Source organism: Salmo trutta, chromosome 14, assembly GCF_901001165.1.
Source record: "Salmo trutta chromosome 14, fSalTru1.1, whole genome shotgun sequence".
Lineage (NCBI taxonomy): Eukaryota > Metazoa > Chordata > Actinopteri > Salmoniformes > Salmonidae > Salmo > Salmo trutta.
The window spans coordinates 56,809,107-56,834,745 of NC_042970.1; the positions used below are offsets into that span (position 1 = coordinate 56,809,107).

At 45.4% G+C, this 25,639-nt stretch overlaps 1 protein-coding gene across 5 annotated transcripts in view; it reads left to right on the forward strand.

Moving 5' to 3' along the window:
• Positions 1-25,639, forward strand: part of ripor3 (RIPOR family member 3) — an 85,651-nt gene that overhangs the window by 51,057 nt on the left and 8,955 nt on the right. For 2 of the 5 annotated variants that reach the window (XM_029776467.1, XM_029776468.1), the window contains exons 3-17: positions 2,574-2,726; positions 2,975-3,053; positions 3,667-3,690; positions 4,279-4,332; positions 4,676-4,825; positions 5,562-5,625; positions 5,730-5,773; positions 5,972-6,097; positions 6,926-7,071; positions 12,075-12,204; positions 21,303-21,980; positions 22,354-22,502; positions 23,806-23,965; positions 24,310-24,439; positions 25,430-25,591. In XM_029776467.1, coding sequence (XP_029632327.1) covers positions 2,574-2,726; positions 2,975-3,053; positions 3,667-3,690; positions 4,279-4,332; positions 4,676-4,825; positions 5,562-5,625; positions 5,730-5,773; positions 5,972-6,097; positions 6,926-7,071; positions 12,075-12,204; positions 21,303-21,980; positions 22,354-22,502; positions 23,806-23,965; positions 24,310-24,439; positions 25,430-25,591 — 2,249 coding nt within the window. The remainder of the gene's footprint in view (positions 1-2,573; positions 2,727-2,974; positions 3,054-3,666; positions 3,691-4,278; positions 4,333-4,675; positions 4,826-5,561; positions 5,626-5,729; positions 5,774-5,971; positions 6,098-6,925; positions 7,072-12,074; positions 12,205-21,302; positions 21,981-22,353; positions 22,503-23,805; positions 23,966-24,309; positions 24,440-25,429; positions 25,592-25,639) is intronic. The other 3 variants (XM_029776469.1, XM_029776471.1, XM_029776470.1) reach the window with 3 other exon arrangements.

Here is a 25,639-nt window from a genome sequence, read left to right on the forward strand (position 1 = left end):
ATACTTGTCACGTCCTGACCAGCAGAGGGCGTAATTGTGTTAGTTTTGGTCAGGATGTGGCAGGGGGGTTTTGTGTGTGTGAATGGTTGTTGGTGATTGGGACTCCCAATTGAAGGCAGGTGTGTTGAGTTGCCTTTGATTTGGAGTCCTATATAGGAGTGTGTGTTTTTTTCTTTGGGGTTGTGGGTAGTTGTTTGTGATCACTGCTTGTTTAGCCTGTCGCACTGTTGCCGTCGTGAGTATTGTTTTGTTTGGTTTTCCAGTGGATACTTTACTTGTTTTTTCATCAATAAACATGAGTATCCACATTCCCGCTGCGCCTTGGTCCATTCCTAACAACGGACATTACAGAAGTACCCACCACCAAGGGATCAAGCAGCGGAAGAGGAGGAAGCCACAGGAGAACAGGGTGGATGAATGGACATGGGAGGACGTCCTGGGCGGCAAGGGATGCTACACCTAGGAGGAAATCCTGGCCGGAAGGGATCGCCTCGCATGGGAACAGGTGGAGGCACTCAGGAGAGTGGAGGCAGCTGGACAGAGGAACCAACGGGAACGTTATGCTGGAACACGGTTGGGTAGGAAACCCGAGAGGCACCCCCAATAAAAATTTTTGGGGGGGCACACGGGTAGCTTGGCCAGGCCAAGGAAGAGCCGTAAGCCAGCTACCTGTGATTACAGGGAGGTGCGTATGAGGTGGAGGGCGCCATGTTACGCTGAGGTACGCACCATCTCGCCTATACGGACGCACAGGCCAGTCCGCCCTGTACCAGCGCCCCGCATGTGCCAGGGTGAGGTGAGCATCGAGCCGGAAGGGGTGATGCCAACCCTGCGCTCAAGACCGCCAGTGCGCCTCGAAGGTCCGGTGTTTCCCGCTATACTCACTAGCATGGAGGTGCGTGTCTCCAGGCTGGCACGTCCAGTACCAGCCCCACGCATCAGGCGTCTAGTGTGTCAGCCCAGCCTCGCCAGTCAGGAGTCGCCAGAGCTGCCTGCCAGTCAGGAGTCGCCAGAGCTGCCTGCCAGTCAGGAGTTGCCAGAGCTGCCTGCCAGTCAGGAGTCGCCAGAGCTGCCTGCCAGTCAGGAGTCGCCAGAGCTGCCCGACTGCCCGGGTCTGCCAGAGCGGCCCGACTGCCCGGGTCTGCCAGAGCGGCCCGACTGCCCGGGTCTGCCAGAGCGGCCCGACTGCCCGGGTCTGCCAGAGCGGCCCGCCTGCCCGGATCTGCCAGGGTGCCCTGCCTGTCCTCCGGCCCAGCCCGAGTGGCCCGCCTGTCCTCCGGCCCAGCCCGAGTGGCCCGCCTGTCCTCCGGCCCAGCCCGAGTGGCCCGCCTGTCCTCCGGCCCAGCCTGAGTGGCCCGCCTGTCCTCCGGCCCAGCCCGAGTGGCCCGCATGTCTTCCGACCCAGCCAGAGTGGCCCGCATGTCTTCCGGCCCAGCCAGAGTGGTCCGTCTGCCAGGGTCAGCCCGAGTGGCCCGTCTGCCCGGCGCAGCTATCGGCGCCACCGAAGTGGGCGACGCCGAAGGTGGAGCGAGGTCCACGTCCTGCACCTGAGCCACTTCCAGGAGAGGTGGGTTGGGGAGGGAGGGTGTAGCACAGTGCCGTCGGTGACGGCAGCCACCCTCCCTTCCCTCCCTTATTGTGTAGGGTTATTGTTTATTGGTTTTGTTGAGGTATTGGGGATTTTGTTTGTGTTTTCTTTTTTTTAGGTGCATTCCGGGGTCTGCACCTTGAGGGGGGGTACTGTCATGTCCTGACCAGCAGAGGGCGTAATTGTGTTAGTTTTGGTCAGGATGTGGCAGGGGGGTTTTGTGTGTGTGTGAATGGTTGTTGGTGATTGGGACTCCCAATTGAAGGCAGGTGTGTTGAGTTACCTTTGATTGGGAGTCCTATATAGGAGTGTGTGTTTTTCTTTGGGGTTGTGGGTAGTTGTTTGTGATCACTGCTTGTTTAGCCTGTCGCACTGTTGCCGTCGTGAGTATTGTTTTGTTTGGTTTTCCAGTGGATACTTTACTTGTTTTTTCATCAATAAACATGAGTATCCACATTACCGCTGCGCCTTGGTCCATTCCTAATGACGGACGTTACAATAATTTGTATCCCTCATTTTCTCAAGTGTTTCCTTTATTTTGACAGTTACCTGTACATGTAGTTCAGTACTCCCCAACTCTGGCGATTAATATGTTGATTGCGTCAACCAGGATGTGTAAACTAAGCTATGACATACATGGACATACAGCACATATTTGACATATCATAAATACCTCTATTTAGTAATTACAATACATTGTGTGTGTCCCAAATGGCACCCTAAATCCAAGCATACCTGATTCAAGATGTCAACTAATCATCAAGCCCTCAATGAGTTGAATCAGGTGAGTTTGTCCAGGGCTACAACAAAAAGGTGTGCTGTTGGGGGTACTCGATTGGAGTGCCCTATATGGTGCAGTACTTTTAACCAGGGTTCGTAGGACTCTGGTCGAAAGTAATGCATTATATAGGGAATAGGGTGCCATTTGAGACGCAATCATCACTGTGTGTAAATGCTTGCCTTCTTCATCCTCTCCTCCATACAGGGTCTCCCCTTTACAGAACTCTTTTCGATCCAAGGCCCTGTCGGGGAAATCTACCAGGGTGCATCCCTCTCCCAGTCGGATGGGAGCCAGTATCTGGGGACAGCAACCTGAGCAGGTGGACCGGATATTCCAGGCCTTACGGAAAGGCCTCAAGTAAGTAGCAACTCCAATCATATGAATATCCAATGGAGTAGACAAGAGTGAAGTTGCCCCTAGTCGCCGATCTAAGGTTTTATGTTTTCCCCTTTAATTGGTAGGGGGTTACACTTGGGGAAACATAAGCTGATCTTAGATCTGTGCATCAGGGCAACTTGCTGTTAATTCAGAAGTCTCATGTACTGTACTGCACCAATCAGCATCACGCACAGTGCTTGGTGGCTGATATTGAGCTTTGTTGGCAGGGAGTATCTAGATGGCCATCAGACGGAGATGGACTTCCTGTCCTCCCAGCAAAGAGACACCAAGAGGAACTCCAGACTGGTGAGTATATAGTAGTCGAGGTTGTTGGATGGGAAAATGGGAAGTATGGGCTCATCGCATTACACTCCTAGATAAAAAAAGTGTATTTGTTTGTCACCATAGGTTCCAGGTATAACCCTTTGGTGGTGAAAACGGTTCTACTTACAACCTTTTAGTGGACAAACGATTCCACGTAGAACCTTGTATTAATGAAAGGATTCCACTTATAACCAAATATAGTTATTTTCAGAGGGTTCTCCTACGGGGACAATTGAAGAGTCCTTTATGGTTCCAGATATAACCTTCTTTTCTAAGAGTGTAATGAGTGGAACTGTAGTAAACACATGGAAAAGAAAGCCTCCACTAGTACACAGTCCAGTCACAATGAACAATTTAGGCTCTTTCTCAACAGTCTTTTCTCAATCTCTCACATACACTCTTCTCGTCTCCTCAAGAATATCTGAATATCTGAGGTTCCTTATCTAGGATCTCTTCCTTCAAAACGGTTTGAGAAAGAGGCGAGGAAAGAGAATGTGAGGAATAAAGAAACAACTTTTAAGACATAGCTTTTGTATCGAGTTCATAAAATATATAGATCTCTCAGAAATAAACCAAGACATTCCTCTGTTTTCAGGCTTTTCTGTATGATTTGGAGAAGGTGAGATACCGTTTTTTGCCTGCTCTCTTATTATTTTTCAAATGGTCAAAATGAATTGTCATGGGGCCTCCCAAGTGGTGCAGTGGTCTAAGGCATTGCAATGCTAGCTGTGCCACTAGAAATCCTGGTTCGAGTCCAGGCTCTGTTGAAGCCGGCGGCAACTGGGAGACCCATGGGGCGGTGCACAATTGGCCCAGCGTCGTCCGGGTCAGGGGAGGGTTTGGTCGGCAGGGATGTCCTTGTCCCATCACGCTCTAGCGATTCCGGTGGCAGGCCGGGTGCATGCACACTGACATGGTCGTCAGGTGTACAGTGTTTCTTCCGACACATTGGTGTGGCTGGCTTCCGGGTTAAGCGGGCATTGTGTCAAGAAGCAGTGCGGCTTGGTTGGGTTGTGTTTCGGAGGACGCACAGCTCTCAACCTTCGCCTCTCCCGAGTCCGTATGGGAGTTGCAGCGATGAGACAAGACTGTAACTACCAATTGGATACCATGAAAAAGGGGTATAAAAAAAGAAGACAAAAAATGTAAAATTACATTTAAAAATTGTTGTCATAAAATGTACCAAAATGTGATTTTGCGATGTCAGGAGATCCGAGCATTGGAGAGATACATAAGAAGACTGGAGTTCCAAATCAGCAAGGTAACAACTTCCATAACTTTCCTAATGCATATCGCTGGTGTTTTTATTTAACAGACATGAGTCAGAGGGGCAGTGGTTTAGTTTCGAACCCATGCCTTCTGGTATACATGCATGCCAGGATCAGCAGCACAAACCGCTAGACCACACAGGCCACACTTCTATGACCTCTATGTAGGTCTATGTAGTGTCAATTCTGTTTCCACCACAGTCAAACAGTGAGGGATTTTCCCACCAGCCAATGTGCATCGATGCATCAGGAAGAATAACACCATGTGGGAGCAACAGCCTCATAAATAACCAGAGGGAGGACAAAATGGTTGCCTGTTTATATTTACATTTCCAGGTGGAAGAGCTGTACGAGACTTACTGTGTCCAGTGGCGTCTGTGTCAGGGTGCGGTGAACATGAAGAAAGCCTTCGCTCTATCGCCCTCTTCACGGGCTTCCAGAGAGAGCCTGCAGGAACTCAACCGTAACTACCGCCACAGCCTGGAGGTATTGCAGGCACACGCGGTCTGGTGCCACACAACTTAATTTACCTCAACAATTTCATGGGTTATCTCACATACTGTATACACAGATCCTCTGGTCAAACGTGTCCTTCGGTTGCCATGTTTATAACATATGGGTGGATATGGGACATAAACAAACAACCAAAAGATTGTTCATCTTCCTGTTTCATGAGTTAATTCGCATGTAATACGCTTAGCAGCCAACCGCTGAGTCTGGAGTCACAGGTCACTGATGGGCACCTGAAGGCCCATTACACTTCATATTTCATGGATTCTAATACACACCATAATTCTATGTACCATTTCCAGAGGGAAGGTATGGGTCACACGTGAGCTAGCGTAACCCCATTTACCACTGACATAGTGTGGAGGTATGGTTCACAGATGGACTTTGAATCTCCCATTTGTCTTCTCTTGTCATGGGTTCTCACACACAGCATTTCACTATAAGATCTATTAGACATATTCAAGTATACTTTAAAGGATTTTTAAGTAGTTTATAAACAGGTTGATTAGTTCATAGATAGATTATAAACTAACAATGTACAAACGACCTATAAATACTTTAGAAAGTTAACCTTTGTGTAAAGTGTTACCAAGACATTATAAGTCTCTGATCATGCAGACAACTCTATAGGTCCAGTTAGATCAATAAATAAATTGTGAAAATGAAGTACAGTAGCAATCCACTGCTGATCATAACCTACACATATTTTCAGGATATGTGTGTCATGGAGGGGGAGTTGGAGATTCTCTTGGGAGAGCTTCACATCAAAATGAAAGGTAAAACATATGTTCAACCTTCATCATTCTAGTGAAATGGAATACAAAAAATGGCACACCTCAATGGCAAGCTTCAACTTTGTCTTAAAAATATATTCCAACAGGATTGATCGGCTTCGCTCGACTATGCCCTGGCGACCAATACGAGGTGAGTGCCTCTATCAAAACATATCCCAGTGAAAAACGCTCTGAGGAACCACAACTGAGGTAAAAGACTCAGGCTGCGGCCGAAATGGCACCATATCCCCTAAAGCTCTAAGGACCTTGGTCAAAAGTAGTGAGCTTTATAGGGAATAGGGAACAATATGGGACACGGTCTCAAATATGTATGCTTTTTTCCATCCAGGTTGTGATCCGTCTGGGGAGGCAGAGGTGGAAGATCCGTGGAAAAATCCAGACGGATGATAGGCAGTCATGGGATGTGGAGGAGATGATCTTCCTCGCTCACATCCACGAGAACTTTGATATAAAGGTGAGCTTTTGGGGGCGGCTTCCCAGACACAGATTAAATCTAGTCCTGGACTGAAAAACTTGCTCAATTGAGAATCTGTATTGAAACTGGCTCTTAATAGTTTTAATCTGTGTCTAGGAAACTGGCCCCTAAAGATTTAGACTGAGCTGCATCTCAAATGACAGTCTAACTCATACATAGTGTATAACTTTTGACTGGAGCAACGTATGGTCACATAGCGCACTACTACAGAGGTAATAAGGTGACATTTGAGATTTAGAAGCAGTTGAAAGCAGTTGATTTTCCCTGTGGAAACTTCATTTGCGTGTCTGTCAGGTACATCCAGGCACATCAGGATCACACATGACAATACATTCAGATGCTCTCCGGGGGCAAGCCCACACACCAGTGTAAACGTCATATCCTGTCAGGGACGACCATGTGGGTAGTGATGACAAGCTTATTCCTGTCCTTTGTGTGCGGAAACACAGTGGCATACAGTGCATAATGTGGATGAAGTTACATTCTCTGTTGATGGGGAAAACAACATCCCTTCTGTGAAAGAGATATGAAGCCCATTTTCTGGCTAAGTGAGGTATCGTTACAAAGGCTAATAGATTTCCTGTCAAACTAAGTCTAATTGAAATTGCAGACATTCAAAACTTGAAACAGTAGTCTTCAAGTGCATGATAATACACCTTAAAAACAAAAAAAGTAAATGGCTGTGAATGAAAAGGATAGAGAAAGAAGAAAGTTGTATTGTTAGGAGTCTACACCTGAAGAATGAGGAGTAAGACATTTCTGACCTTGTGTGACGTTTCAACTGACCAATCATGTGTCTCTACTCAGGTAACAGAGGTCAAGGGACTGGGCTCCCTGCTGGTTGGCATGGTAATGTGTAAGAGTGCTGACTTCTTCATGTCTCGACCCCAGCTCATGGTAGTGGACATCACTGAACTAGGCACCATCAAGCTCCAACTAGAGGTGGTGTGGAAGTAAGTACACCAGTTAGCCATTTGAAAAATGATTTACAAGGTTTAAGTTTATATGCAGAGTACATTGTGACATTAGGGGGGATTCTCTATTTTTTTCAAAGGACTTCAGGTGAATGCACAAAAACATGTATGGGTTAGACATGTATTATAAGACATGTATTATAACAGTAAACATGTATTACCTTTTAATGTGGCATTAACACAACCAGTCATGATATTTTCATCTGAGTGTCAAACAAATCACTTCAAAAAGTAGGCTACCTGCTCACGTTCGTCTACTCAAAAATAATTCCAGCATCCAAACAGTGCACTGTGCACCGGCCATTTGATGAATGGAAATAGACATCTGTTATAAAACACCAAAAAGTGTAATTACATTCGCAGATTGTCATTAGGCCAACACTCTTGTAGCCTGAATTAATTGATGGAAATTGAACTGTTTTTGTAAAAAGAAAAGTTGGGACACCTGAAAAGGGGCTGAAATATAGGAAACAAATACAGTTGTGTCTGTCCTGAGCTCATCGGCATAGGAAACTGTGAGGGCCCAGTTTGCTAGCAAATGTTCAAGACAGATGCAGAGATGCAGAGATGCAGATAGGCGGAGTATAGAGCAGAATGCAATTGAAAGAACCTGAACCAACTGTCACTGGTATAAACCATGACAGAGAGGTGGTGGTGTTGGTTTCATTCGAAATAAACTTTTATTTTCATATTTGTATCAGTATCAGTACACTGTTTATATGGTTATTGTCACGGTTGTCGACGGTGAAAGAGGACCAAAATGCAGCAGGTACGTGTATGCTCATTTTTAGATTTATTAACTTTCAAACGAACACTCCAAAACAACAAAACACGAAAAAAAAACGAACGAACAACAAAACAGTCTGGCAAAGCCTAGGGCTGAACACAGAACAATCACCCACAAATCACAAACACAACCACACCCTTATATATGGGACTCTCAATCAAAGGCAGATAGACAACACCTGCCTTCAACTGAGAGTCCCAACACCAATTAACCAACATAGAAACACACTCACCAGATTAGACATAGAAATACATAAACATAGACTATAAACCAAAACCCTGGAAATACTAAATCAAACCCCCCTTTGAACAAACACACCACCCTGAACCACATAAAACAAATACCCTCTGTCACGCCCTGACCAAACTACAAAACAATTAACCTTATATACTGGCCAGGACGTGACAGTACCCCCCCCCCCTTAAAGGTGCTACCCCGGAAGCACCATAACAAAAAAAAAAATACCCCCAAACAATACCCAAAAGAAAAATTCCCCCTTACTAAAGGGAGGGAAGGGAGGGTGGCTGCCGTCAACGACGGCACTGTGCTACACCCCCCCTCCCCAACCCACCTATTTTTGGAGGTGGCTCCGGCTCAGGCCGTTCCAGGCTGTCTGGGCAGTCTGGCAGCTCGGGACAGTCTGGGCAGTCTGGCAGCTCGGGATAGTCTGGGCAGTCTGGCAACTCGGGACAGTCTGGCAACTCGGGACAGTCTGGGCAGTCTGGCCACTCGGGACGTTCAGGGCAGTCTGGCCACTCGGGACGTTCAGGGCAGTCTGGCCACTCGGGACGTTCAGGGCAGTCTGGCCACTCGGGACGTTCAGGGCAGTCTGGCCACTCGGGACGTTCAGGGCAGTCTGGCCACTCCGGCAGGTCAGGGCCGTCTGGCCACTCCGGCAGGTCAGGGCAGTCTGGCCACTCCGGCAGGTCAGGGCAGTCTGGCCACTCCGGCAGGTCAGGGCAGTCTGGCCACTCCGGCAGGTCAGGGCAGTCTGGCCACTCCGGCAGGTCAGGGCAGTCTGGCCACTCCGGCAGGTCAGGGCAGTCTGGCCACTCCGGCAGGTCAGGGCAGTCTGACCACTCCGGCAGTTCAGCGCAGTCTGACCACTCCGGCGACTGTTGACTGGCGGGCAGCTCCGACGACTGTTGACTGACGGGCAGCTCCGACGACTGTTGACTGGCGGGCAGCTCCGACGACTGTTGACTGGCGGGCAGCTCCGACGACTGTTGACTGGCGGGCAGCTCCGACGACTGTTGACTGGCGGGCAGCTCCGACGACTGTTGACTGGCGGGCAGCTCCGACGACTGTTGACTGGCGAGGCTGGGTTTACGCACTTGCCGTTTAGTGCGGGGAGCGGGAACAGGACGAGTCGGACTGGGTGGACGCACTTCCGGGTCCGCACGAGAGACAGGAGCTGGAAACCCAGGGCTATGGAGGCGCACAGCCGGTCTAGATCTTACCTCCTGCACAACCCGCCTTGGCTGGATGGAACTAGTAGCCCTGTACGAGCGGAGTGCTCGTACAGGGCAGACTGGGCTGTGCAGGGGCCTGATGGTAGCCGTGCGTAGAGCGGGAGTTGGGTAGCCTGGTCCTCGGAGGCGTACCGGCGACCAGATGCGCTGCGCAGGCATCCTCCTACCAGGCTGGATGCCCGCTCTAGCACGGCACCTGCGAGGGGCTGGACTAACTCGCACCGGACTGTGCGTGCGTATGGGTGAGAGAGTGCGCTTCTCAGCAAAACATGGCGCTCCCCACCTCATACGCTCCTCCATATAACCACGGGTAGCTGGCTTCCGGCTCTTCCTTCGCCTAGCCAAACTACCCGTGTGCCCCCCCAAAAAAAAATATTGGGGGTGCCTCTCGTGCTTCTCCCTCAGCGCGTCTCTGGCCTCGTACCATCGCCTCTCCGCCTTGGCTGCCTCAATTTCCCACTGCGGGCGCTGATAATCCCCAGCCTGATGCCAAGGTCCGGCCCCGTCCAGAATTTCCTCCCAAGTCCACTTCTCCCGCCAGTCCAGCTCGAACACCGTCTGCTCCTTCCTCTGCTGCTTGGTCCTTGAGTGGTGGGTGATTCTGTCACGGTTGTCGACGGTGAAAGAGGACCAAAATGCAGCAGGTACGTGTATGCTCATTTTTAGATTTATTAACTTTCAAACGAACACTCCAAAACACCTGCCTTCAACTGAGAGTCCCAACACCAATTAACCAACATAGAAACACACTCACCAGATTAGACATAGAAATACATAAACATAGACTATAAACCAAAACCCTGGAAATACTAAATCAAACCCCCCTTTGAACAAACACACCACCCTGAACCACATAAAACAAATACCCTCTGTCACGCCCTGACCAAACTACAAAACAATTAACCTTATATACTGGCCAGGACGTGACAGTTATGGTTATAGGGTGCTGAATTATTCCTGATTATACTGAGAAGTTAGTGGTGACGTGTGCAGGTAGGAATATCTTCCTTATAAATAAAACTATACGAACGTGATACTAGGTAAAAACTAGACCCTGGAGTTTTACCTGTTCAGGTCACATGGTCAGGGAAATCAGCTGGTTCTTATTTATAGGTCATACTGTAGGTCATAGGTTTGGAAGTTGTGTTTTTTTTCTCTCTGAGAATTGAACGTAGCATATATTAGATCAATATAATGATATTTGCAGCTGCTACTTAGACAGTGCTAGACAGATTTAGATAATTGAAGCATTTTTCTCTGCCAGTTTTTCATTCATTCCTAAGAGGAGGACTGAAACTGACTGAAACACAGACCAGACAATTACTGTACCTCTCCTCTAACATGACCCAGCTGTGAAAGAACAGCTGATCCTATACAGGCTATAGACTACCTCATCCATCCCCTTCCATGGACACACACACATACACACACAAACATACACACGCAGACACACACACACAAATGCTCTGCCCTTGCACCACGACAGATCAGATTACAGTGGGTATATAGACTCCAGGTGGAGGACATTTCATGGTTTCTCTTCACAGTGCTGGTAGTTTAACCAGATCCTAAACCTCGGCCATCAATAAGTGCCTTCTGATTGCTCCTCCATTCTGTCATGATGACCTGCTTTCTCAGTCAGCACACCAGCCATATAAACTACCTTTTTGTTTACTCTGAGAATGAGTTACACTAAAATAAAAATAAAAATGGAGTACCTGCAAAACACCAGTATCAACGTCAAGAGTGAAGAGGCAATTCCGGGATGCTGGCCTTCTAGGCAGAGTTCCTTTGTCCAGTGTCTGTGCTATTTTGCCCATCTTAATCTAATTATTTTTATTGGCCAGTCTGAGATATGGTTTTTTCTTTGCAACTCTGCCTAGAAGGCCAGCATCCCGGAGTCGCCTCTTCACTGTTGATGTTGAGACTGGTGTTTTGCTGGTACTATTTAATGAAGCTGCCAGTTGAGGACTTGTGAGGCGTCTGTCTCTCAAACTAGACACTCTAATGTATTTGTCCTCTTGCTCAGTTGTGCACCAGGGCCTCCCACTCCTCTTTCTATTCTGGTTAGAGCCAGTTTGCGCTGTTCTGTGAAGGGAATAGTACACAGCCTTGTACGAGATCTTCAGTTTCTTGGCAATTTCTCGCATGGAATAGCCTTCATTTCTCAGAACAAGAATAGACTGACGAGTTTCAGAAGAAAGTGCTTTGTTTCTGGCCATTTTGAGCCTGTAATTGAACCCACAAATGCTGATGCTCCAGACTCAACTAGTCTAAAGAAGGCCAGTTTTATTGCTTCTTTAATCAGCACAACAGTTTTCAGCTGTGCCAACATAATTGCAAAAGGGTTTTCTAATGATCAATTAGCCTTTTAAAATTATAAACTTGGATTAGCTAACACAATGTGCCATTGGAACACAGGAGTGATGGTTGCTGATAATGGGCCTCTGTACGCCTATGTAGATATTCCATATAAAATCTGCCATTTTCAGCTACAATAGTCATTTACAACATTAACAATGTCTACACTGTATTTCTGATCAATTTGATGTTATTTTAATGGACAAAAAATATGCTTTTCTTTCAAAAACAAGGACATATCTAAGTGACCCCAAACTTTTGAACGGTTGTGTACATTCTTTCTCTCTTTCTCTTTCTCTTTCTCTTCCTCCCTCTCTTTCTCCCTCCTTTCTCTCTCTCTCTCTCTCTCTCTCTCTCTCAAGTCCATTTGACAGTGGGGAGATGAGGCCAATCACCACTGCATCCAGCAGGCAGTCCATCCACAGCAGGAAGGGCTCGGTGTACAGCTGGATCCCTCCCAACACACCCAGCTTCACAGAGAAATACTTCATAGTGAGTGACCCAGTCATAGCCTCGTCCCATACTGTATGTGCTATAGCCAACTCTTCTATCCTTCATTGTAATGCTATTGTATGCTATGACAATGAATGATAGAAGAGTTGACCACTTTGGAAATAATAACTGTATTTAATGCTTTCATGTGTTATCCTCTGGGATTGGGACTGTACAGGTGTTGGATCTTAATTTTACCCCTTTCGTCACAAGAGGAAAATAATACTCCAGCAGGAGGATTTGAATAGCTGAACAAATATTTAGAATCGCCACCAGGGGACAGCCGGAAGAGGTGTTTGTATACAATGCAGTACCGTACCTACATTGTACCTTCTGTGGGCTATGTGCAAGCTATAGCGTGTCTTGTGGGATTTCTTATGTGGATTATAATAAATGGACATATCTGTAGGGTCTAGATGTATTTTTAATTGGGGGAAATCTGTTTTTTTAATCAATTGCTTTAGTATACTGTATGTTGAAGGCAAGCAATAGGCAGAATAAACTATTGTTTTTCTCAGTGCCTGTGTGGTCCAGTGGTTACAGTCACTGAACCTGGCACACATGTGTCAGACACACATATGCCAGAATTGGAATTGGTTCAAATCTGGTCCAATGACTGATGGATGAATATCATTTTTTTTAGGCATTCATTCTGCGTGGATACCGGGTTAATTGTGTGTGGTTACAGGGTTAAAATAGAAACAACTCAAAGGTTAACAGTTTAGGTGTTAATTCCGAATTATTAAGGTTAGGGCTATGGTTTGGGGGAGGCTTAAAACAAAATAATAAAAAACGTTTCGCCTATGTATCCCTAGTATTCTTAATGCTTGCTAGAATGGTCTAAGCTACGTGCTCCATCTCTGAGCCTCATGAATTGCTGGGCAATATAGTGATCAGCCTGAGCATACGTGAGGCCCACAAGTTAATTTAGTTTATTTACATTTTTCTTAGAAGTAAAACAAATAGTCTGATAATTTACACAAAGTGTAAATAAACATCTTGACAGCTTTACGAAAGTAAACACTAAAGCCACACAATATAGGCTTTCAATCCACAACAAAGATCAGAACTATATTGACAAATTATACATAACCTAATTATAAAACGTGGGCGAGCATCCATACTGTAGAAAAGTGTATTGTTCTACATTAGGCCTACCTCTGTCAATCAACAGGTGGCCCAAATCAGCTCATCAACTCAGCCAGGGAAACACAGTAGCCTATTATCGGTTTTCACACCTTTCATTATGTGACAATGGATAGGGTAACGGGTAGCCTCCAGAATATAGCCTTTTGGAATATAATCAAATAACAAGGGGGCTGTTGCAACCAACGATGGCACTAGATTATCACCAGCTGTTAACCCGTCAATATGCGCTAAATTCACACACACAGCTGATCACAATTGCAACCATTATTGGTCACCTCATTACCACGCCCTGAAAGATGATGTCGGTGTTACCCTTAGTCCTGCTTGCAACCAAAGTCTTTCAAGATATGTTTGACTTCTGGTTGGTACTGTAATCTGAATAATTGAGTCCTTTTTTAACAGACTATGGGTGATTTATCTATTTGACAAGCATTCTCTAAAATAGAAATAAAGTATTTCATCGTTTACCATTGCAAATCGACTGTGGCAATTTAGCCAACACTTTGTATGAATGGAAACTGTTGGTGTAGTCTACTGTTATTATTTTATTTGTTTCCTATTTATGTTATCAAAAAATGTCTAGTACGGTCATTTCTTATCGAGATAAGGGGTAAAATAACCCTGGACTGTTCATATTTTAAATGTGTGTAACTAAATCAAGTCAATCGAGTTATTTGTGCCGAAAGGGCATGGCCCGTAATCAAACCAACACCGACACAGTAGGCCTACACAGTATGTGCACTCTGGAGGCAGCAGCCCTAACAATTGAACTCAATTTTGACCTTATCATACACTTGACACTTGTATGTCGTAGCCTAGTGAAGACCAATATCTACCTTGTTTTATTAAGCCATAGAAAATGACGGTTGTTGATGTGTATGGCTGCATTTCAGTTTCTTTTTAATTACATTTTTTAATGTTGCAGTAATAGGACCTAGGCCTAGCTTTTGAGCGATCGAGAGAGAAAATAATTTTGTTAGCAAGCCCTGATCCCAATGACTCGACTGCCCCCGCATGGAGAGAAAGGGAACTGGTATTTTTCAGAAAGGCCAAATGCAATATTTTATCAAATAATAAATAAAATAAAATGTTGATACTTAGGGGGGTGGTAATGTAGCTATTTTGATTTTGAATTTTAGGACCCCTGTAGGTATAAAAAGATGTACAAAAATTATTTGATAAAATATTGAATTTGTCCTATACTGCTATAGGCCCATAGAAATGCATTGAATAACACATTCATAAATAGCAAAACAAACAGTCAAAAAATAGGAATATGGTTTTGAAGAGTCTGTTCTATATCTATAAGAAAGCTCAGGTAATATATAAAAACATTTGGGACACATTTAACTCCTTTTTTTGTTGACGCAAAACTACTTTTAAACCAGTACTAGGTTACCTTCAGAGAAGTCCTGTGATACTTGTGAAAAACGGAGAACACCATTGTGTTTGTGAGAGTCTTCCCTTTTCCTAGGCCTATAGGCTATAAAACATTTATAGCCATACATTATTTAATGCAAAGCAGTCAACATACACATTGTTTCATATTCTTTAGTAACAGACTCATAAACACAATCACACAATGGGTACAGCTTGGTTCACAGCATCCCCAGGAAACTCGAAGTATTGTAGCCTCATGCGGAAGTTGGCACATCGGCTGTACCGACTTCAGACGAGTCCCCATCGTGTTAGTGAGAGTCTTATTTTTCCATAGAGTGGTCAAATTAGTTTGTAGGCCAAACCTTTCAGATGCTTTCGTGAGAAGACTGATTTTTGGGGATTTCTCCTAGTCTGACAAACAGCGCTGTAGCTCTGCCACTTTCCACCGCAGATGCGGAAGGTGGACATAGGCAGGTGTGGTGCATTGAGACGCAGCTATCTCTAGCTTAAACAGACACATTTTGATGGGGATTTTTTCATTATGTTACTTAGATTGCGTCAATATACTTTTTTTTTACACTATTATTAGGAAATAATTCCTTACAGGCAACTTCAGTTAGTGCAAATGGAGGAGACTGAAAAGAGAACACATGCTTAAAGTATTTTGCTTCCTCTTTCAAAATATATTTTAGTGAATCGTGGATGACTTTGTCATTTCTAACACGTTTCTGTAAATTCGGGTGCGTCTATCGACTAGTAAGGATTAAGATCTGGCATCTGTATAAATTAACTATATGAATGTTTGACCACAAAAAGAATAATACAAAAGTTGGCTATAGCACAAGTGTATGGGACTAGGCTAACCTACCTCTATTAGGCAGTCTCACACACACTACTCTGTATGGTATGCCTGCACACTTCATGGTCCCTATCTGTTAAGTCTTACCAAAGAAAAGCCTGTATTTTGTATATTTTAATTAAATTATGGATTCTGCTCAACAAGCTGTAAAGGCTATTGTATTAGAGGAAATTTATTCTGTATATGTTGGGCTTAGATGTTTTTCCAAGCATGTCTCCCATGTAGCGGTGCAATCCAGGAATCTGGAATGTGTCTCCAGTCCAGATGCCAGGCCTGGACATATGGATGCAATACTTTTCACACCAAAAGTCTCTCTCCTTATCCTCCCTCTCCCTTTATACTCTTGAAAAAGGGTGCTACCTTGCACCATGAGGGTTATTTGTCTTATCCTTATGTAACAGTTAGCTTCCGTCCATCTCCTTGCCCCATCCTGGACCCTCTGAACACATTTTATTTTATTTTTTATTTCACCTTTATTTAACCAGGTAGGCAAGTTGAGAACAAGTTCTCATTTACAATTGTGACCTGGCCAAGATAAAGCAAAGCAGTTTGACACATACAACAACACAGTTACACATGGAGTAAAAGAAACATACAGTCAATAATACAGTAGAAAAATAAATCAATATACAATGTGAGCAAATGAGGTGAGATAAGGGAGGTAAAGGCAAAAAAAGGCCATGGTGGCGAAGTACATACAATATAGCAAGTAAAATACGAATGGTAGATTTGCAGTGGAAGAAAGTGCAAAGTAGAAATATAAATAATGGGGTGCAAAGGAGCAAAATAAATAAATAAATACAGTAGGGGAAGAGGTAGTTGTTTGGGCTAAATGATAGATGGGCTATGTACAGGTGCAGTGATCTGTGAGCTGATCTGACAGCTGGTGCTTAAAGCTAGTGAGGGAGATAAGTGTTTTCAGTTTCAGAGATTTTTGTAGTTCGTTCCAGTCATTGGCAGCAGAGAACTGGAAGGAGAGGCGGCCGAAGGAGGAATTGGCTTTGGGGGTGACCAGTGAGATATACCTGCTGGAGCGCATGCTACAGGTGGGTGCTGCTATGGTGAGCTGAGATAAGGGGGGACTTTACCTAGCAGGGTCTTGTAGATGACCTGGAGCCAGTGGGTTTGGCGACGAGTATGAAGCGAGGGCCAGCCAATGAGAGTGTACAGGTCGTAGTGGTGCGTAGTATATGGGGTTTTGGTGACAAAACAGATGGCACTGTGATAGACTGCATCCAATTTATTGAGTAGGGTATTGGAGGCTATTTTGTAAATGACATCGCCGAAGTCGAGGATCGGTAGGATGGTCAGTTTTACGAGGGTATGTTTGGCAGCATGAGTGAAGGAGGCTTTGTTGCGAAATCGTAAGCCAATTCTAGATTTAACTTTGCATTGGAGATGTTTGATGTGAGTCTGGAAGGAGAGTTTACAGTCTAACCAGACACCTAGGTATTTGTAGTTGTCCACATATTCTAAGTCAGAACCGTCCAGAGTAGTGATGCTGGACGGGCGGGCAGGTGCAGGCAGCGATCGGTTGAAGAGCATGCATTTAGTTTTACTTGTATTTAAGAGCAGTTGAAGGCCACGGAAGTAGAGTTGTATAGCATTGAAGCTCGTCTGAAGGGTTGTTAACACAGTGTCCAAAGAAGGGCCAGAAGTGTACAGAATGGTGTCGTCTGCGTAGAGGTGGATCAGAGACTCACCAGCAGCAAGAGCGACATCATTGATGTATACAGAGAAGAGAGTTGGCCCAAGAATTGAACCCTGTGGCACCCCCATAGAGACTGCCAGCGGTCCGGACAACAGGCCCTCCGATTTGACACACTGAACTCTATCAGAGAAGTAGTTGGTGAACCAGGCGAGGCAATCATTTGAGAAACCAAGACTAATGAGTCTGCCGATGAGGATGTGGTGATTGACAGAGTCGAAAGCCTTGGCCAGGTCAATGAATACGGCTGCACAGTATTGTTTCTTATCGATGGCGGTTAAGATATCGTTTAGGACCTTGAGCGTAGCTGAGGTGCACCCATGACCAGCTCTGAAACCAGATTGCATAGCGGAGAAGGTGCGGTGGGATTCGGAATGGTCGGTAATCTGTTTGTTGACTTGGCTTTCGAAGACCTTAGATATAGATAGATATAGTTCTGAGCAGTTTGGGTGTAGAGTGTCTCCCCTTTGAAGAGGGGGATGACCACAGCTGCTTTCCCATCTTTGGGAATCTCAGACAACACGAAAGGGAGGTTGAACAGGCTAGTAATAGGAGTTGCAACAATTTTGGCAGATAATTTTAGAAAGAAAGGGTCCAGATTGTCTAGTCCGGCTGATTTGTAGGGGTCCAGATTTTGCAGCTCTTTCAGAACATCAGCTAACTGGATTTGGGAGAAGGAGAAATGGGGAAGGCTTGGGCGAGTTGCTGTGGGGGGTGCAGAGCTGTTGACCAGGGTAGGGGTAGCCAGGTGGAAAGCATGGCCTGCCGTAGAAAAATGCTTATTGAAATTCTCAATTATAGTGGATTTATTGGTGGTGACAGAGTTTCCTATCCTCAGTGCAGTGGGCAGCTGGGAGGAGGTGCTCTTATTCTCCCTGGACTTTACAGTGTCCCAGAACCTTTTTGAGTTTGTGTTGCAGGAAGCAAATTTCTGCTTGAAAAAGCTAGCCTTGGCTTTTGTAACTGCCTGTGTGTAACAGTGTAGGTTCCGTCCCTCTCTTCACCCCAACCTGGGCTCGAACCAGGGACCCTTGCACACATCAACAACTGACACCCACGAAGCATCGTTACCCATCGCGCCACAAAAGCCGCGGCCCTTGCAACGCAAGGGGAAACCCCACTTCAAGTCTCAGAGTGAGTGACGTCACTGATTGAAAGGCTATTAGCGCGCACCACCGCTAACTAACTAGCCATTTCACATCGGTTACACTCACCCCCCCTTTGACCTCCTCCTTTTCCGCAGCAACAGCATCAATGTAACAATGTAGGTTCCGTCCCTCTCTTCGCCCCAACCTGGGCTCGAACCAGGGACCCTTGCACACATCAACAACTGACACCCACGAAGCATCGTTACCCATCGTGCCACAACGCAAGGGGAAACCCTACTTCAAGCGAGTGACGTCACTGATTGAAACGCTATTAGCGCACACCACCGCAAACTAACTAGCCATTTCACATCGGTTACATGTGTATATTGGTTTCTAACTTCCCTGAAAAGTTGCATATCACGGGGGCTGTTCGATACTAATGCAGAACGCCACAGGATGTTTCTGTGTTGGTTAAGGGCAGTCAGGTCTGGAGAGAACCAAGGGCTATATCTGTTCCTGGTTCTACATTTCTTGACTGGGGCATGCTTATTTAAGATGGTGAGGAAGGCATTTAAAAAAATAACCAGTCATCCTCTACTGACTGGATGAGGTCAATATCCTTCCAGGATACCCGGGCCAGGTCGATTAGAAAGGCCTGCTCGCTGAAGTGTTTCAGGGAGTGTTTGACAGTGATGAGTGAAGGTTGTTTGACAGCTGACCCATTACGGATGCAGGCAATGAGGCAGTGATCGCTGAGATCTTGGTTGAAAAAAGCACAGGTATATTTAGAGGGCAAGTTGGTCAGGATGATATCTATGAGGGTGCCCGTGTTTTGATAATTTGTGTGAGATTGAGGGCATCAAGCTGAGATTATAGGATGGCTGGGGTGTTAAGCATGTCCCAGTTTAGGTCACCTAGCAGCACGAGCTCTGAAGATAGATGGGGGGCAATCAGTTCACATATCGTGTCCAGAGCACAGCTGGGGGCAGAGGGTGGTCTATAGCAGGCGGCAACGGTGAGAGACTTGTTTTTAAAGAGGTGGATTTTTAAAAGTAGAAGTTCAAATTGTTTGGGTACAGACCTGGATAGTAGGACAGAACTCTGCAGGCTATCTCTGCAGTAGATTGCAACACCGCCCCCTTTGGCCGTTCTATCTTGTTTGAAAATGTTGTAGTTAGGGATGGAGATTTCAGAGTTTTTGGTGATCTTCCTAAGCCAGGATTCAGACACGGCTAGGACATCTGAGTTGGCAGAGTGTGCTAAAGCAGTGAATAAAACAAACTTAGGGAGGAGCCTTCTAATGTTAACATGCATGAAACCAAGGCTATTACGGTTACAGAAGTCATCAAAAGAGAGCGCCTGGGGAATAGGAGTGGAGCTAGGCACTGCAGGGCCTGGATTCACCTCTACATCGCCAGAGGAACAGAGGAGGAGTAGGATAAGGGTATGGCTAAAAGCTATGAGAATTGGTCGTCTAGGACGTCCGGAACAGAGAGTAAAAGGAGCAGGTTTCTGGGGGCGATAAAATTGCTTCAAGGTATAATGTACAGACAAAGGTATGGTAGGATGTGAATACAGTAGAGGTAAACCTAGACATTGAGTGATGATGAGAGAGATATTGTCTCTAGAAACATTATTGAAACCAGGTGATGTCATCGCATGTGTGGGTGGTGGAACTGAAAGGTTGGATAAGGTATAATGAGCAGGGCTAGAGGCTCTACAGTGAAATAAGCCAATAAACACTAACCAGAACAGCAATGGACAAGGCATAGGAGAGGCATGCTTAGCCGAGTGATCATAAGGGTCCAGTGAGTAGTGAGGTTGGTTGGGGTCACGGCGATTCAGACAGCTAGCCGGGCCATGGGTAGCAAGCTGGCAGAAGATGGTCTGTTTTTAGCCACCTCGTGCGTTTCCGTCGGTAGATTAGTGGGGTTCCGTGTGGTAGAGGGGACCAATCCAATTGGCAAAATAGTTATAGTGGCCCAAGAAAATTGTCCGAAACCTATTCAGATAGCAGCCGATAAGACAGCTAACGATTAGCGGGCCGCAGATGGGCGTTCAGGTTACGTCGCGACGGAGGGGCCAGTTGGATAACTCCCTCGGCAGATAACGTCGGTAGTCCAGTCGTGAAAGCCCGGTGGGGCTCTGCATCGGCAGTAAAACGGGTCCGAATTGGTGATTGTAGCCCAGGAGTGGCTGATGGAACTCTTCAGCTGGCTAGCTCCGGAATAATTGATGTTTGCTCCGGGACCGACGTTAGCCAATAGTCACTTGGATAGCAGCTAGCTAGCTGCAAGATCCAGGTGTAAATGTCCAGAGCTTGCGGTAGAAATCCGGGGATATGGAGAGAAAATAGGTGAACTGGTGAACTGGCTAACTTCTGGCTAGCTTCTGTTGTGGATTTCAGATTTGAGGTGAATAATACGTTTTTTTAAAACAATTGGTGAGGCGGATTGCAGGAGAGTGTTATGAAGTTGAGTTTTTAGGGAAAAATATATATAAAAAGATATGCGAAGAAAATATGTAAATATATATATACACGGGACACGACAAGATGAGGACAAAGGATGTCTGACTGCTATGCCATCTTGGATGGAAGAATATAGAATAATTGACAAATGTCACCCAGGAAGCATCGTAACCTGTCATTTCACAAAAGCCGCAGCTCTGGCAAAGCTAGGAAAACAACTGCTTCTAGGTTTCAGAGTGGGTGACGTCATTGATTGAAAGTTACTGTGCACCACTAACAACCTAGCCGTTTCACATTGGCTACACATATAGGGGACTGCTTTCTGGTGCTATTTTCCATAGAGATCCTAATAATTCTATGGGTTTTTCCAAGAACTACCCTTCAAATAGATCTCTAAAGAACCATTTTGAAACATGGCTAATATATCTGTGGTCTTCTATCTAGTCCATGGTACGACAGCTCCAGCACGACCCAGAGGGCTCCTTCTCCCTGGTGTCACGGGAGTCTCGAGGGGTGTCTCTACTCAGCTTCCTTGCTGACACCTCCCAGGCCCTCAACCTCACCCCCACAAACAGCCAAGGGGGCAGCCAGACCCAAATCAGCCTGACAGAGGACCTAGTCTCAGAGAGCAGCCCACCAGAAGAGAGGACGTCGAGGGGACTTCCAGGGACTTCTGAGACAGGGGACGAGTGGCCCCCGACCGACCCGGACACGGGCCTCTCCTCTCCCTCAACACCCGGGGAGACAAAGCGGGGGTCCCTGCTAGCCCAGCAGCAGTGGTACAGCACTCCGGACATCCTCAGGCAGAATGGAGGAGGCCCCAGCCCCAGTTCTAGCCCAAGTCCTGGTAGAGAGACAGACACTGAGACTGTTCCAATAAGGAGCAGCAAAGGGGAGCCAGGTGTGGAGGTGGAGGTGAGGCTGGGGTACGAGGACATTGAGGAGCAGGAGAAGGAGGCTCTAGCCAGGCTGGTGGTGACCAGCAACCAGCACAAGGCTCAGGCTCTGAGGATCAGTGCTCTGTTAGGGGAGCTGGAGTCGGCTCTACAGGGCCAGGAGTGCAAAGAGAGAGAGCTGAGGACACTAGACAACCAGATCCTGCACCTCAACACCATCTTAAAAGTGAGTGCTTAGAGAATGCATTGACACATGCTGTAACCTTTTGAACCCCTTTAACCCTTGGAAACCGTTTCCCCCGACTTTCACTCTCCTAACAGATATTGTTTATGATATTCTAATCCCTGTGAAAAAGCACTTACAATAGAATGTATGGACAGAATGTTGAAGCCATTTACTGTAACACACTATCCCCTCCTAAAACAAAGTGCTGAATGAATTTAAATTGGAAATAATCTGAGTTCACAGCAACTGAAAGAGTTGTTTAATAGAGGAAGGTGTGTGTGTTTGTGTCTGTGTTCATGCAATCATGCTTGCGTGCATGTGTATGTGCTCATGCGTGCCTGTGTGTCTGCACATGTATGTGTTACCCTCTCAGAATAACCTTTCCTTGCTGAAGAGCTCCTCTGCCAAAACACTGGCTGTGGAAGAAAAGGAGGTGCTGGAGAGTTTTGACTTCCTCTCCACAGACTTCAATGCTGATGAAGACATCTCCTGTATGGGCAGCGTGCGCCTCAAAGACACAGGGTGGGTTGTGAAGAGTCTTCATGAACATACTCCCATTCAGCCATAGACGAGACTGTAGACAGTGATGTAGTTGAGGGTATATGCAGGTATACGCCGTATAGCCTAACCCCTCTGAATCATAGAGGTGCGGGGGGCTGCCTTAATTGACATCCATGTCTTCGGCGCCCAGGGAACAGTGGGTTAATTGCCTTGCTCAGGGGCAGAGCAACAGATTTTTACCTTGTCAGCTCAGGATTGGATCCAGCAACCTTCTGGTTACTGGCCCAACGCTCTAACCACTAGGCTACCTGCTGCCCCAAAGAGGGGAGATCTAAGGATGTAACAAATATCATGGGTTGTTAATATTACTATAATGCCTTGGGCTGCTAGACAATGATAGAGGGAAAGGCTTTCCCAGAAACCTTCTCAATTAAATGTTTACTATCTACAAAGTAACCTATGCCTACCTGGCAGAATGATATCATGGTTATTTGCATAAACCCAGTGGCCATTTGTTTCGCAAACTCCATCTCATGTTCTACAGAAACACTGCTAACCAAACAACCGTGCTAGGTGCTTGTGCACTTGAATGAAAGGGTAACTACACACATTTTTTAAAATAATCTTAGATTGTTCCCAGACCTCAAAAGTGGTCTTCTGGTTTGGTTTAAGCATTGTTATGCATTTTGTTGTTTTTTTATTTAAAAAAAATTGTGAGTATTAGAACAAAAACATGAAAAAAAGGGGAAAATTCTGAAACCTGTGAATTCTGCCTCAGTTGAAAGCCTCATTTATCTTTTTCAATAGTAGGCCTGCTATTAGTCTACTTTTACAGTACATATTGGGTTGGTCTGACTGTGAACGACCAATATAGGTTAATCACACAGGGCGCCTTTCCTTCGCTGGGCAGGACATTTGGTACATTTTTGGCAAATTAGAATATACCTACTTCTCTAGGCACCACTAGAGCACTGACTGTAGATGAGACTAGCAGAGTAGCTACATGGATAAAGCTCCAACCCGCCCCCTTGTGGATGTGTAGCGCTATTGCATATGGGATAGACCTAAACAAATATTGGAAATATATCATGACAGAGAGTAGCATAAATCCATAATCCCCATTTCAATCATACACATTTGTGAAATGTGATTTTAATACTATCACATTATAATAACGTGGATTAATGTGTAGTCTGTGGATCACCCAACCTGAGATAATTAAGTACAGTAGACCCACACTGTAGTATTTGGACCTACTGTAGTCCCTACTGTATTTCACTATGTCTCTTTCATCCAATATTTTCATGTCTCTTTCATCCAATAGAATCAGCTCATTCCAAGAAAGCACGCTGAGAAGCCTGGGGCTTTTCTATCAGGAAAGCCAATCACGAGACAAGCTAGATGTTGCCACGCTAACCACTGGGAACTATAGTCTGGACCATGCTCTGGAAACACACCTGGGCATCTGCACTCTACTGCTGGAGGTATGGGGCCTGTCCAATACTGTCAAACACAAGATGGCCATTTTGGTTGTTAATAGTCTGTGTTTAGTAGTCTGTATTTGTCCTTTCTCCTTAAGTGTGAGATCATGTACTTTTCACCGCAAATGTACAAGCATTGGATTGGTTTAAGCATGGTCCAGCAGTCATTTCCTTTAAAATCCAATGGGTAAGTGAACAAGTGCACTCTTCAGGGGAAAGGCCAGAGAATTGGGACACAGGGAATAGTTTTAATTTAAAAACAAAATAAATAGTAATAGAAGTAGTTATAACTGTGTAACTATGCAGCCTAAAATTGAAAGTGTGTAACCAGTGGCCCTAATTTACAGGCAATGAGGAGTTCAGAGTCAGCGGTAGTTCACAGGGACATTTTGGAAGAGATGTCACTCCAAGCAGAGGTACTTGAAAAAGTGAGCAGGTTGATGCTGGAGACGGCAGACATGCTCTCTGTCAATGACAGTAAGTAGCCATCTTTTCTCTCTTAAATGCTTTGTTTTAGAGACTGGTTCAACTATAAAAAAATGTTTGGGGAAAATGACAGAAATAGCTTTCTTTGTGTCAGAGTTTGGGTTAGTAGCCAACAGAGCTGCTTCTGGACCATACATATGGCGAGGGTTCGAAAGCCTTGGCAGTACCTTCAGTACAGGGGTGGCAGGTAGCCTAGTGGTTAGAGTGTTGGGCCAGTAACCAAAAAGTTACTGGATCGAATCCCTGAGCTGACAAGGTAAAAATCTGTCGCTCTGCCCCTGAACAAGGCAGTTAACCCAATGTTCGCCGGTAGGCCGTCATTGTAAATAAGAATTTGTCTATCCCCTTCTTTCTTAATACACAACTTTTTAACGTTGATTTTCTTTTGTTTTTTATCCTCTTATGTTTGTTGTGTAGTAAATATTTCAGTTTTTATTTTCATTGTTTTTATTATTGTTTTCCTGTGTCTGAAATGTGCTGTATAAATAAAGCTTGATTTGATTTGATTTCTGTCTCTCTGTCTCCTGTCCCACTGTAATTGTTTTAAATAAAATGTATGACAGGGAAGAGAAGCTTCATTTCCCTTTAAAAAAGAAGCTTTGCATATGACTAATTAACTTATTATCCTAGATACTGGTTATAAATTGTCATGGTTGCATAGACAGAATTACACAACTCTGTCAATAGTGGTCAGTGTGAGGCCTCTGATCTGATTTAACATATCAATAAATGTACAGGTGTACACTCTAAATTTGATGACTCTGTTGTCGCAGACAGGAAATGCAAACTTGTAGTGTATGCAAGATTTAAAAAGGCTTCTAAAGTTTGATTTGCCCACCCCAAAAAATAGACCAACCCCTTAAAAAAAATATATAATTATTATCCATATAATAATTCACATTTCCTGTTGCTGCAGGATTATTTTCTTGCTGGTCAAATTAACATAGTACATCTGTATAACTCATCCTCTGATCTTCCCAGTTCTCCCAAAGGCCCAGAGACAGAGGGAGTTGCTGGTGTTTTGGGAGGAGTGTACAAGCACTGATTCGCCCCTCTGCTGCCCCACTGACACATTTGTCCAGACCCTGAGGAAACGCTACATCCACAAGGTCAAAGCCAAGCAGCCTGGCCAACCAGACGCAGGTCAGCACCGTAGCACAACAGCTAACTCAATGGAAACAATAAGAGGGC